Genomic DNA, 13,511 nt, shown 5'->3' with positions numbered 1-13,511 from the left:
ATCATAAATTTTAGGATAGTTTTTATCCGTCCATTATAACTGAACGGTCGAGATCACATAATGTTTCGCCACATAAAATCGAGACAAACAAAGATATTACATTACATCATAGAGAATTAGAGATAATACGGCAGAGCGATCTAAAATTAGACTTCTCGGAATTGTTTTCTGAGAGAGATCACATCACTGTGTGCCGCCCGAGAAGAGTCAAACAGAAACAAAAAGGATCTATTTTGGCTCGCTGCATGCAGACCTACTTTGGCTTCATGCAGCGTATGAACTTTAGAATCAAAACAGAAGTGCAAATGATTTGTGCGCTGCATGAAGTCAAAACTCTTCTGTTAAAATCTTTACCCGATTAAAATTAAACGGTCACATTGACTAGTGGATCACCATGGTCTAATCGGTGTCATCTTATTTATATGTTGGTCCCTAAATTATAATTATTTCAAATCTAGTCTTTAAACTTTTTAATATGAATAAAATTGATTCTTGTCATCACATGAATTCACACTAGTATCATCTATTTTATTATGATATTAATATTGAAATAAAAAGATGGATATTAATATTGTTACTATTTATGCACATTAAGTGTGCATCCGAGATATAATAATAGTCTACTTCTGTTTAAATAAATGCTCATTTGATGTTTAAAGTCCAATACACAAGAAACTGCCTTTGAACTTGTTAGGGTTGTGAGATAAAAATTAAAAAAAAATTATCATTCTTACTAATATCAGACATTCTATGTTATTATATATTTATTTAAAAATTTGAAAGCTTAAAGCTGATAACAGTATTTGTACTCAATTACCCATAAAATTTCCGCACTATAACTATCATAACTACTTGGGGACCGCAAAAATACCAACATTGAATTTTTTTATTCTAAAGTATTAATACCTATGAACGGGTGTATTTATACCTATAAACATAAGTTATACTTATGAGGTGAACAATTTTTACATAAATAATTCTCCCAATCAAATCTCTCAAACGTACCACACCATAAAAACATGTGGGAGACCACTCAAATTACATGGGGGGCCATATACGTTTTTAGATGTGAGTTTTTTTTCTTCTTCATTCAATCTCGTCCATATTTCTAATGATCTGTGAGGAATTTTACAAATTTAAAACCACGAATGTCTTCTACGCAATTTTCTATTTCAAATGAGATCCATGATAACGTACTTCGGACTCGTCGTCACGCAAGTATTTATACTTCATCGTACTTGTATTTATAATTACACTTGCAAGTATTTTTATATATGATACTAGATGACGTCTGAAAATGTTAATATCATATTTATACTAGGGTTCTAAATAGTGTGCTATAGCAATTTTGGACCATAAAAACTATGGCGACGCAATAATGGTATAGCGTTGTTTTTTTAGCCATTCCGCTATGACTTAATAAACGTTATTTAAACCTTTGATTTATACCTATGCATTGAAAAATTATACCTATGAGATCAACTATTTTTGTGAGAGAAATGTTGAGACGAGGACGATTGAGAAAAATTGATACAAAGATACGGAGTCCCCACTACTCTCTAATTTAGAGAGAGTTGACGACGCAAAAACAATTAGAAAACTAAAAAAGATTAATCATAACAAGTTATATATCAAAGTATAAATATTTTATTTTTCAAATATTAATCTTCTGAGTAATTAAATCAATACTCACTTCATCATGGATACGACTTATGTCTACTTTATTATCAATATTTAGTTATTTACCTAAAGATTGGTTAGTACAAATTGAATACAAAAATATCAAAATGACTATTAGATTTAAAAAAAAAAAAAAAAACGAAATGAGGGATCAGATCAATAAATACTTGTAAAGGATATTTATGGAACTGATTCTTTATGATAATTAAAATTTTAGAAAACTTGAGGTCACATCTAGGAGAGTTCCTAATATCAACTTCATCAATCTTATTCAGTGGTCTTTTCTTTTGTCTCCGTCCACAAAAATCAAGTTAGCTCAGCAGCAATCATCCAATAAATCGCTTGCTACGTCATTAATTCGGAAAATTAAGAACGTCGGAATGTGACAAATTCAGAGAAATTATAAGCTCTTATAAGGGGTAAAATGCAAAAATGTTTTATATATTTTCACAATCTCAACGCAAATCAGATTGAATGAGATTTTGTCTAAAGCCCTTCCTCCTTCCCCGAAGGGAGCCATCTTATTCAGACGGTCTGACTCTGACCGTATAAGCTCAAATGTGGGGTCAAGACTCAAGACACAGGATGTGGGTCCCGTAAACCGCAAAAAGTAGAGCCATCTAACTCGGACCCGTACCAGACCTCTTTTTTCAAGTGGGCGAATGCTATTCCATCCCGCGGGTTAGGTCCACCTTATTCTTGATTCTTTGTGGCGATTCGTACCATTCAGTAAAAGATGGGTAGGTGGTCCCCATGGATTTGACACTGGATTCTGTGATTCGTTACATGAACTGATTCTGTGTTTTTGCTCACAGGAGATCAAAATGTGTCTGGAGTTCCTTTTGATGTTTCTTACCATTTGCTCTCTCGCTGATCGCTATCTTCTTCGTATATATTCCTGATGAAGACCAAAGCATCTCTCTCGGTCTCTGACATCCATCCATTCGTCGTTGGCTCTTAATTGAAATCCATTCAATTGAGTTCTCTCTCTGCCTTTGATCCATGTGCTCTCTCTTCATAGATATCTGACAAGGCCTGAAGTTGTTGATTTCAAGCTTAGGAGGAGGAGTTTGTGTGAGTAGAAGGGGTCTTTCGTATCAAAAATTGGATCTTTGATCAGGTTTCTTTCCTCTTTTTGAGCAGTTTCCTCTTTGTTGCTTTATTGGGTTCTTTTTTCTTCTTTTTTCCCAGAAATACCTTGCATAGGGATTGATGATTTATTGATTTACGATTTAATGTTCTAGGTTATTACATTTGTTAAGAACAAAGGATCTATATGGTATGGTTGTCATTATATTTAAAGAAGTTAGTTACCAGTGAACAATTTTATACTGGTTTCTCTAGCTTGATGTGTACAAAAGTTTGTAGCAGTTACTTGGTTTGGTTGGGGGGTGGGGGGTAAAATTGTCAATTTTAGAGATTAGCAAATGAGGGAACTTGTTATGAATTTTAGATTTAACAGAACCTGCCTGATTAGAGAAAAAGAAAGCTTTGGAATCTATTTATGGTACATTTGCAATGGTGTAGTTACAAGTTTCTTTCTGAGCTGTTGAAAGAGTTGTAGCACAAAGATAAAATTCAGACTGGTCCCTGAACTTTGCAAAAACACCAAATAGGTCCTGGATTTTTTTGGAAACATCAAGTCATTAACCCATTCCTCTTCTCATTATAACAGCCACTCTCTAAATGAAACAATGAATCCACTTTTCTTTACTCTCTACTGTTCCAAATCCATGGTCCTTCCTTTTTAATTGAACCCAAGCAAACTGGGTCTATGTAGGGGTGGAGCCAGACTTCCAAATTATGGGGTCAAGCGTGAATGGGGATCAATTATATAAAATATTCATGCATGAATGGGGGCCAATTTTACAGTATCCATAATATTTTACTCTAAAATGTATAGAAAATTACGTATAACTATATAAATTTTAAAATAAATAGGGGTCTTGAACCTCAATCCCCCTCTGGGTCCATGTGGCCATGCTAGAAAATGAAGTTGTTTATCTTTTATTAAAGCTCACTGATCACATTGGTCCTTTTGGGAAAGTGAAGGACCGATACACAAACTTTCCTAAACAGAAAAGGACAGTTAATAGCTTGCCTAATGCCTACTCTATTATCTTTTTTTTCCCCCTCTTTTTATAGTGCTTGTTGACTTGTTGTATGGATGACTGAAGTAACCTTGAACAATTTTTTTTTAAACAGATATAAAAGTAAGTATATAGTTAGTGCAGACAAAGCGTGTATTAGATGGAGAGTGATGCAAATGAGTCAGCAAATGGGACACAAAGTAATCCTGATATAAAGGTTAGAACAACTTTTATTATATTACCTTTCAAAAAAAAATACAAAACAACTTTCATGATATTATGCATCTTTTTTCTGATATGATGTCACCTATCACGACTTACCCAATTTTCTCGCAAATCATCATAGATTAATAGGTCGATGTGCACAGTATTGAGAGATGTTTTGGATAAAGTCACAGGGATTCTACCTGCAATTGAGTCTGCCCGGCCTGGTAGTAGAGTAGGCATACAAGAGCTATGTTCTATAAACAATCAGGTGGACAAAGGCAAGCATATTATCCAGCAGTGCACGGAGTCCAGCAAACTATACATGGTAATTTTATTTAGTTCAAGACATTACACAAGTGGTTCATAATATGTTACACATTCCTGTTCTGGTCCCTGCTGTTAGAAAGATCCCATGTCTTTCTTTACAAAATTTGATCATCTCCATTTGGTATCATCATTAATTTTGTTAGCCAAAACATTGATGTTGAACAACTCTTAGTTGGATGTCTCTCAGTAAAAGTTCACTTATACCATGGTAGTGTACTGGATTTCAATTTGCTTTCGGACTGGAAGATTTATAGAGAACGCTAGATTAGAATGTAAAAAAATCAAAGACTAAAACAGGAAACACTTTATACATAGTTTAAGCTGTAACAGGGTTTCTGTAACCATCTAGCGCTTGTCCTGTCTCAGTTGAGCATAATTTCAGCCAAAAACCTAAGGAGTATAAAAAAGTTGGCAGTACACAGATGGTTTTTAACCTGAACTGTTCGATTCCGACAAGAAAATTAATGGAAAGGATTGCAAATTTCTTTTATCTTACACAACCAGATTTGCATTATGCCCTCGAGCACTCTGTCCTTCTGAGAATATTTTTCGTTAATCTTGCCTTTTACATCTGATTTATGGCTCTTGTACATATAGGCTATAACTGCTGAGACAACTTTACTGAGGTGCCGGAGAATAACAAGCTCCTTGTCTCAGAGCTTATGTATTATCCAAACCATGGTGCAACCTCTACTTGAAACTAAGGTATTTGAATTTTTCTCAATTCTTCGCTTATTATTACTTATAAGGTGAAATTGTCCAGGATACCCTTCAATAGTTCATTATCTCTGTACTTTTCTCTGAAAAAAGAAACTGTCCTATGTGCGTCGCCTAAAATCCAGACTTTTAAGATTTCCCTCAGGGTTAAATGCCTTTACAAGATTAACTTGATATATAATCATTTTTATAAGATAAACCATCTTTTTTACAATTCTTATGCTGGTTGTTGTCATATTACTGTAATTACAATTCTCTATTCCATATCCATTATGTTTTGGTTAGAGGGAATATAGTTCAGCTCACTGGAATCGACAGATGATACATATTGTGCCTTCTGTTTCAGTTATACTACTTTTGTCTATAATTTAGTCATTATCATATGCTACATAAAGAAGAGCAAATTACTCCTAGCTGTTTCAGGCATTTGCAAATGGGTGTGTGTGTGTGTGTGTGTGTGTGTGTGTGTGTGTGTGTGTGTGTGTGTGTGTGTGTGTGTGTGTGTGTGTGTGTGTATTCAATTGATGGGAACATAGATTATGAATTCCACTTTAGTTATACTACTTCTGTAACGGGTATATATATTCAATTAATGGGAATTTAGATCATGCATTCTGTTTTGCCTGTACTACTTCTGAATATAATTTCATATGCGTGATTTTATGGTAGCATATATGGTACATTGATATTTTGAGGGGCAACCATGGAACTTCCGAAATTTTCGAGGGCAAACTGGAAACCTTTTTTTTTTTTAATAATAAATGGTGTAAGTTTTACTGGTTGGTTCCTGGAGGGCTAGCAAACAAAGGCGATAGCTGTACTCTTCACTTCTCTAGATTAATTTGACTTTATTATTTATTAATTATTCGTTTTATTTGATGCACTGAACAGATTGTTGAGGTCATAGATCACATAAATGATGCAAATTTCAGCATTGATCAATCAGATGAGGAGGCTGGGAAATCTCTCTTTGAGCTATTAAAACAAGTTGACTGTCCTGAAGAACTTGAATTCTCAACCTTCGAGTTTGTAGCCTCTAAACTAAGCCTTACAACCCCCAAATCTATTTTAATTGAAAGGAGGGCAATTCAAAAGTTGCTCCAAAATGTCAATGGTGACAAGGACTCCAAGAAACATGGGGTGCTTATGTGCTTACTAATTCTTGTGAAGAAATATGGGAAAAGCGCCAAAGAAAACATTAACCCGAATCCCATCAAACCTGATCTGAAATCCCACAAGCCCCTTAAACAAGAAGATGTTAGTACTTTTATTGTTTCGCCACCTCTGGAATTTCTGTGCCCGATTTCTTCTGAATTAATGCTCAATCCAGTTATCATTTCTTCGGGACAAACTTATGAGAGAAAGAATATTGAGAATTGGTTTGAACAGGGTAATGACACGTGTCCTAGAACTAAAATCAAGTTGGACAATTTTGCGATTATACCAAACAATGCCATGAAGGACCTTATTGAAGGTTGGCGCAGGGACCACTGCATGAAATCAAGTCAACCAGATGAGGTTCAGTCAGCAAAGGTCAAATCAGTGATTTCTGAAGAAAAAAAGGGGTTAGGATCTGAAAGCGGATCCTTTTCTATGTCAGAAACCCTGCAGCAGAGTCAATACTCAATCACAAGCTTGAAAGATTTTTCTACCCCTACTATTCGCGACAAGGTCAGAAATTTACCTTTTCAATTCGACCATAGCAATACATCCATTGCTTCCTCGGATTCAAGCTTCATCTCTGACTCATCTCGTGTTTTCAAAGGGGTAGAGGGGCTCAGCGGTACATTGTATGAATTATTTCCTTGGAATTGTGATTTCCAAAATCATGGTTCTTTTTGCAAATTCAATAGGGAAATGTTTTCGAGGTTCTTTTTGGATCTATCACAACTTGAACTGGAGGTACAAACAAAAGCAGTGGAAGATTTCAAAATTGTTTTGAAAGGAGATGAGGAGACTATTTATTCCATGGTTTCAAATGGATTTGTGGAGGAATTAATTGCAAATTTGAGAAGTTGCTATGAACGATGTGATTTGGAGGCACAGAGAGTTGGTTTGCAGTTGCTCCTTGCTTTCTTTAGCAATAGCAGGTAACCTTTTTCTCCTTGCCATGCAGTATATTTTATTATCTGTTATTTTAGGAAGGAAAAGGATAAAACTTAACTGGTATCAACCAAAAGTATAGTTGTTTATTTCTTAGTGGCACCTATTAGAAAGCTGAGATTTGGTTCAACCTATAACTTGGTCATGTAATTACCACAATAACTTTTAACTTTTGGCTTTATGAAGTTCCACATTGTTAACATACCAATACAAAAATGCAATCGAGCAATTTTGAAATCTTCTGCTGCTCTTGTTCGTACCTCCAATTCAAGTTGTGATAGATCAAAAAAATACGAGAAAGGGAGGTAGCACAATTGGCTAGGAAAAAGTCCTAGAGTTGTTATATCCAAAGGTCGAGAGTTCGATTCCCCCTCACGACTTCGTAGCTTCTACGAAGATTTTGATAGATCAAAAAAATACTTCGAAAATTTCCCTATTGAATTTACAAAAAGAACCGTGATTTTGATATCACAATTCTAAGGAAATAGTTCATACAATGTGCCACTGAGCCCCTCTGCCCCTTTGAAAACAGTTTCATTTAAATTGATTTCCTCTTTTGTTGAAATACAGGTTTCAGATGCCACACTTAAATGAAGACTCGTTAGATCTCTTCTCATCACTTCTAGAAACAAAAGCAAAGCATGAAGTTCTACTGGTCCTAGATAAATTAACCGAAGAATCTGCTTATGTATCCAGAATTACTGAATCAGGTCTTCTTCTCTCAATATTACAATTCGTTCAAACCGAGGAAGATGCTGAGTGTCTTGATGTAGCTTTGAAAATCCTAAACAAAATTCTTACCCAGTACAGAGATTTGGTATCTCATGTTGTCACAGCTGAATTCATTTCTAAAATAGCCTCTTTATTCGATGAAGAAAGACTTGCTAAATATTGCCTAAAACTGATGAGCAGCTTGAGTTGCATGGAAGATACCTTAAAATTGATCACTGCAACTGAAGGGTGTCTCGCATCAATTTCTGAGTTCCTTGATGCTGGGACCCACCAAGAACAAGACTATGCATTGGCCATACTCCTCTCTCTATGTTCAGGTAACTTTGAAAATTGTTTGCTTCTGATGAAAGAAGGTGTGATACCAGCCTTGGTCGACATTTCAGTAAATGGAAGTCAAGAGGGGCAAGGAAATGCGAAAAAGTTGCTCTGCCTATTGAGGGATTTGAGGCACAATGAACATCTTAATGGATCGGGCTCAGGTTCAGATTCACCAACAGGATCTGTTTCAGTAAACATAGCAGATTTAAATTTAGAAGATGCCATAATTGAGGAGATGCCGATTTCGAGACCTCCATTAGGTTTTTTTGCAAGAAAGATCAAGCTTTTCTCTAGAACTTGATGACAAGGAGTAGTTAGATAACAAAAATTCTTGTATATTAGTTTAGGTTAGCAGATTGACTGATAGAAATACTTAGTGAGATGATTTTCTTTCATCCACATGTATTTCGATTAGGTGGGATTAGTGTAGATATATAGTGGGATTTCATTTTTTTTCTTATATTTCTTAACATTGGTTGTGAGTGTATGTATTTTGATGTAAATTGGGTTTCTTTTTATACAAGGATTACACCTGGGTTTGTATATTGCTTTTTGAAAGTCCTCTTGTGGGAAAGAGAACAATTTCCTTTGGAATTTTTCAATCCAATTGACCTATTTCAGTTTATATTAAAATCTTTAAGAAAAATATCAGCTAACGAACTTTAACTGAACATTTTTTTTCTCATTCTCTCCAGTATATTCCATTACCGGGTAATCCAGTTCTCTCTCTCTGTCCCCCTCGTCAGTTTGGGGATGCTCTTTAATTATGTGGGTTCTATGTATCCGTCAGCGTGTAAATTTCGGTCGAGACTTGAGACTTGAGAGGGAAACTTTCTGTGGCGTGACCTCCGGTGTATTTTTAACTGGAGTCTCTAACTCTACCCGGTGGTTGCTCATTGACGCTCTTCTCAACTCTGACAATACTTACGAATTCACATCCTCTCCAATACCTGATAAGGGAATCTTCTATAATTACTAGATCTGAACTGTTCTTTTTAACTTGGCACGAATCTCAAAGTCCAAAGTTACTCCCCTATGGATGAGATTTAATCTCAAACCGTAAAGTGAGGGTGATCCTCTGCAATACCTGTGAGGATACAGATTCTTCAAACATTCCCTCAACATTCTGAATTCTGAATTCAGATTCAGTGCAAAAGCAATCAAATTGGATGACTGAACCTCATCTGAATAGGCAGAATATATAGCCTGTTCGTACTTGTGTTTTTTTTAAATGAATCAAAGTTGAAAAATCTATATCAAATAATTATTTCCAATATTATATCTTTGCAAGCTCTTAATATCAATTGAAAATGCCGTAATCTCTTACATGTTTGCTGAGAAACTGACGTAGACCATATCTAATATTTTATTTTAATATTTTAAGTTCTAGCTTTTTAATTATTAAAGTTTTAATAATATAGGCATAAGAAGAGTTGGGCTACGGTGAGTTGCGAAGTAAAGCGACTATTTTATTTCACGTTCATATTTTACGATTTTAAACTTCAAAATGTCGATCCGAACCGCTCAACATGATCTCCATATTGAAATGTGCTTGGAGACCAAATTTTACATTTTTTGAAATTTTTTTACTATTTATTAAGCCACTTTCAAAATCGCCGATCCAGCGGTCCAGAAATTTTTACTGTTTTTACTGTTCACCCGGAATTTCAGATTTTCAAAGTGCCTTAATAAATAGTAAACAAAATTCCAAAAAATGTAAAATTTAGTTTTCAAGCATATTTTACTATAGATTAAACATCTAACGGTTTGAATTAGCTATTTGAACTTTGAAAATGAAGATATTTCGTGAAGTAAAAACGTGTTTTACTTCGCAACTCACCGTAGCCTTACTCGCATAAGAAACGAAAGTAATTAAACTCTTTTCATATTAAGTAAAAATATCATATGCAAAAAAAAAATATATTGCAAAGAAAAAAAAGTACGTTTATGTGCAATACATTTTTCGTTGGATAAATACTAATATGAAGATTAGTAGTGAAATAATAGCTATCGTGATTATAATGAATAAATTTCAAAACTCGAACATATTTCTATCAATTTTTTTATGCATCCGATCGAATGATTATTTATTCTATAATATATGTTTCTATGCCGAAATTTTTATTTATACCGTAAAATAAAATAAAAAATAAATCAAATCATCCCAGATTCTAGAGAATTCGAGAAATACTCAGGTTGCCAAACCGTTCGGTGACCCTCAAAGACCGGATGTCGCCATATGTCCGTGCGGCTCCAGCCTATAGGCCTCCAAATGGTTCTGCAGCCCTATTTGTTTTTTTAATAATTTCAATTCTTATACAAAATGGTTTTGCGGCACAGAGAACAAAAATTCTTAATATTTGTGCCACTTATGGAGAATTGGTTTCCAGACAAACTTTGTGCCATTTACAAAAAAAAAAAACTAACAATAGAGCTGCAGAATTATTTCGAGACTCCTAGACTGGAGCCGCAGGGGCATATGGCATCCCTCAGTCTTTAGGGCCACATAACGGTTTGGCGGTCTGAGTATTTCTCGAATTCTCTAGAATCTGAGGTGATTTAGTTTATTTTTTTTGTAATTAGGTTATAAATAAACATTTCGGGTTTCTATTTATAAAATTTCATCACACATAATCTTACAAGCTGTCAAACATGCTTTAATTAATATGTCACACTAAAAAGATTTTGTGTTTGTTTTAAGAAAAAATTATTTATGCGTGAATAAAGTTAGAGTGTGTTATGCACTTATGCTCATTAAGAAAACTTGATGAGCTTAACTCTAAAATATATTGAATTGGTCTCAAACAACAAATATAAATTGTTAAAACTTATATATTTCACCAGTGATGCGTGTACATAAATTTTTTTTAAACATTTCAAATTCATTTAGTACAAAATCAAACCATCAAACAATAATAAAAAGTGAATGCATTATCTATCACAACTTAGATCACAAATGCGTGTTTAGCTATTGCTTTATTCCAATTTGTACTTTCCATTTTTTTAGTCATGATGGGTGGTTGTTAGAGAGGTGGATTTTACAATTTGACAGTTTTATTTGAAACTTTTTTCCAGTAACTCTGGATAAAGTAATTGATTCCACAAACAGTCTCCTTATTGAAGGGGGGTAAAGGCTAATTAATGGGTATATATATAAAGGAATAATATATATATATATATATACAGGCTAACTACTTGATTTTCCACAGATTGATAGTTTGTTGCCTTCTGGTAAAGTAGGTGTGCATGGCTGGACCATTTGAAATTTGATACTCTAGCTCTTTTGTGTGTGTGTGTGTGTGTGTGTGTGTGTGTTGCTGCTCTTAAGTTCTACTCTCATGGTTTCTAATAGTACTGATTTTCTAGATGTAATTTTGTTGAACCATTTAATTAATATTGGCTCTATTGGTCAATAATGGAAGGAATAAATTAAAAAGAAAAAAGAGAGAGAAGGCAATTGCTTTAGTTGAAGATGCATGACAAGGACAACAAAAGGGGAAGTGATCGATTTGTGATCAACCAAATCATGTTAAAGATGCCATGCATTGCATTTTATCACACTGCTGTTCTTTCAAATCTAGCTAGTCATTCAATGTATCCATATTTCTGCTTTCTAACATCTAATTATTAAAAGACACTTTTCTTTTGTCAATTTCAAGGTAAAATGAAATTAAACCTTCAACTTTAAATAATAATAATTATTATTACCATTATCGGTATTATTATATTTATATATTTTATAGATAAAATGTGACATGTGATATGTTGCCCATATTTTTGAAATACTGTTTGGTACACCAGCAAAGATCCGGTATGCCACCAATTACATTTTTTTTATATAAAAAAGACAGGAAAAGAACAAAGGAAAGGACCACTACCTATACATACTATAGTACTGTACCAATCATGCATGCAATGCATGTAGCATGCAATCAAAGTAGTGGATGGATGGATTCTGTTGCCATAGCAGGTGCTGGTTCCACTTAGATAGAGACCTCTTTTAGTGTACATATCTTAATTTGTCCCCAGTAAAGATTGGGTTTCAGTTTGACCAACATTGACTTCAATTTTTTTATTTTTCAGATCAGAATTTCACAGTATGGTCTCTGCCTCTCTGCAAAATTGTTACTGTTTATCCAAGATATCCGGGAAAAAAAAAATAGAATAAAATATTTGATCCAAGAAATCCATACAAGGAGTCTGACAAAAGCTAGAGGATGCCTAAAAGCTGCTACATTGTATAAATGAAATTAATCATTTCAATTATCTCTTGCTAGGCCTAAAAGGAGAGAGAAATATTTTTTTTTTCTTGCTTACCTTGTTGGGAAAGTCTGAAGCTCATCTAAAGCACTCTTTGATCTCTTCTTTTGAAAGTATTCAAAAGTAGATGAAAAACGATGAATTAGTGATGGATGTAATTTTATATTTTATTTAATGAAAATTATGTTTAACAGCCGCTGTCAAGATTTAAAAAAAAAAATTATTCAAAAGTAAATGGTTAGATACACTTGCCTCTAAGTTTATTCCAAAAAAAAAATACACCATTTTTTTTAAAACTTCGCAAAGGCTGCAAAGTTGTGAATGAAATCTAACTCTCGACCTATATATAACCAATAATCTTAGAAATTGAAGGGGATTTTTTTTTTAACCAACTGTGCTACCTCCCCATTCTCAAAATACACAAATTTTTCGTAATTGAAGGGAATCCTGTATTTTGAAATTTATATCAGATTAAACAGGACGACTCAAACCTTTGATTTCTGATCACAAATAACAATTTGTGGAAAACTATTTAAGTTGACAATGTTGACAATTTCCGTAAAATAAAATTTTGATGTATGTTTTATGGTTGCTTAATGTTTTGAATTATGAAGAATGTCCATATAATATAATTATGAGAAGAAAAAAAAATATGTGCAAGTAATTTTTATCATCTGATAAAATATAGAATGTTTATTTTGCTTTTAAATAAGTTTTTTTTATTTTGAGTAGGAAATTTTCACTAATAAATATGGATGGTATCCAAATTATTATTTTTTTTATATTTTTGTCAATAACATAACATAACATAACATATCCATCTATTCAAATAAATATAAACCATCCAACAAAATGTAGTGCATTAGAGTCATTTTCCTAAAATATTTAAAGATCATTGAAAATATTTAAAAATTGACAGATAAGCTACTTACAAATTCAACAATACACTATTTTTTTTTCTTGGCCTGCCCTTTTTTGGCTTGGAAACAATTCTCAATTGATTTTTTACTAAGATTATAAATAATTTAATTCTGAAGAGACCATCTCATATAAAAGTTTATGGAGATGGAAAGTGTA

General features: G+C 33.6%; 1 protein-coding gene and 1 long non-coding RNA gene across 5 annotated transcripts; both read left to right on the top strand.

Annotated features, from left to right (window-relative positions):
- Positions 1–2,564: 2,564 nt before the first annotated feature.
- Positions 2,565–8,689, top strand: LOC144544309 (ARM repeat superfamily protein). 4 transcript variants are annotated; one of them, XM_078292771.1, is made up of 6 exons: positions 2,565–2,800; positions 3,886–3,987; positions 4,117–4,302; positions 4,902–5,009; positions 5,913–7,111; positions 7,695–8,689. In XM_078292771.1, the coding sequence occupies exons 2-6, from the start codon at positions 3,931–3,933 to the stop codon at positions 8,473–8,475; spliced, it is 2,331 nt and encodes a 776-aa protein (XP_078148897.1). In that variant the 5' UTR covers positions 2,565–2,800; positions 3,886–3,930; the 3' UTR covers positions 8,476–8,689. The 4 variants fall into 4 exon arrangements, with proteins under 4 accessions (XP_078148897.1, XP_078148900.1, XP_078148899.1 ...); XM_078292774.1 differs by having other exon boundaries at positions 2,625–2,800; positions 3,915–3,987; XM_078292773.1 differs by having other exon boundaries at positions 2,625–2,800; positions 3,910–3,987.
- Positions 7,118–7,588, top strand: LOC144544310 (uncharacterized). Its single transcript, XR_013508201.1, has 2 exons — positions 7,118–7,395; positions 7,522–7,588. It is a non-coding gene; the product is annotated as an uncharacterized LOC144544310 (long non-coding RNA).
- Positions 8,690–13,511: the final 4,822 nt, after the last annotated feature.

This window comes from Carex rostrata, chromosome 26 (genome assembly GCF_964058835.1).
Source record: "Carex rostrata chromosome 26, lpCarRost1.2, whole genome shotgun sequence".
Classification (NCBI taxonomy): Eukaryota; Viridiplantae; Streptophyta; class Magnoliopsida; order Poales; family Cyperaceae; genus Carex; species Carex rostrata.
Note: the sequence above shows the minus strand (reverse complement) of the source record. Positions and strands in the feature narration are given on the sequence as shown.

Bases quoted from the DNA above. Each gene is read 5' to 3' on its own strand.
- LOC144544309 (XM_078292771.1), top strand. From the start codon at position 3,931: ATGGAGAGTGATGCAAATGAGTCAGCAAATGGGACACAAAGTAATCCT. The intron at 4,303-4,901 runs GTAATTTTATTT...TTGTACATATAG, and splicing joins AGTCCAGCAAACTATACATG to GCTATAACTGCTGAGACAAC. The intron at 5,010-5,912 runs GTATTTGAATTT...TGCACTGAACAG, and splicing joins AACCTCTACTTGAAACTAAG to ATTGTTGAGGTCATAGATCA.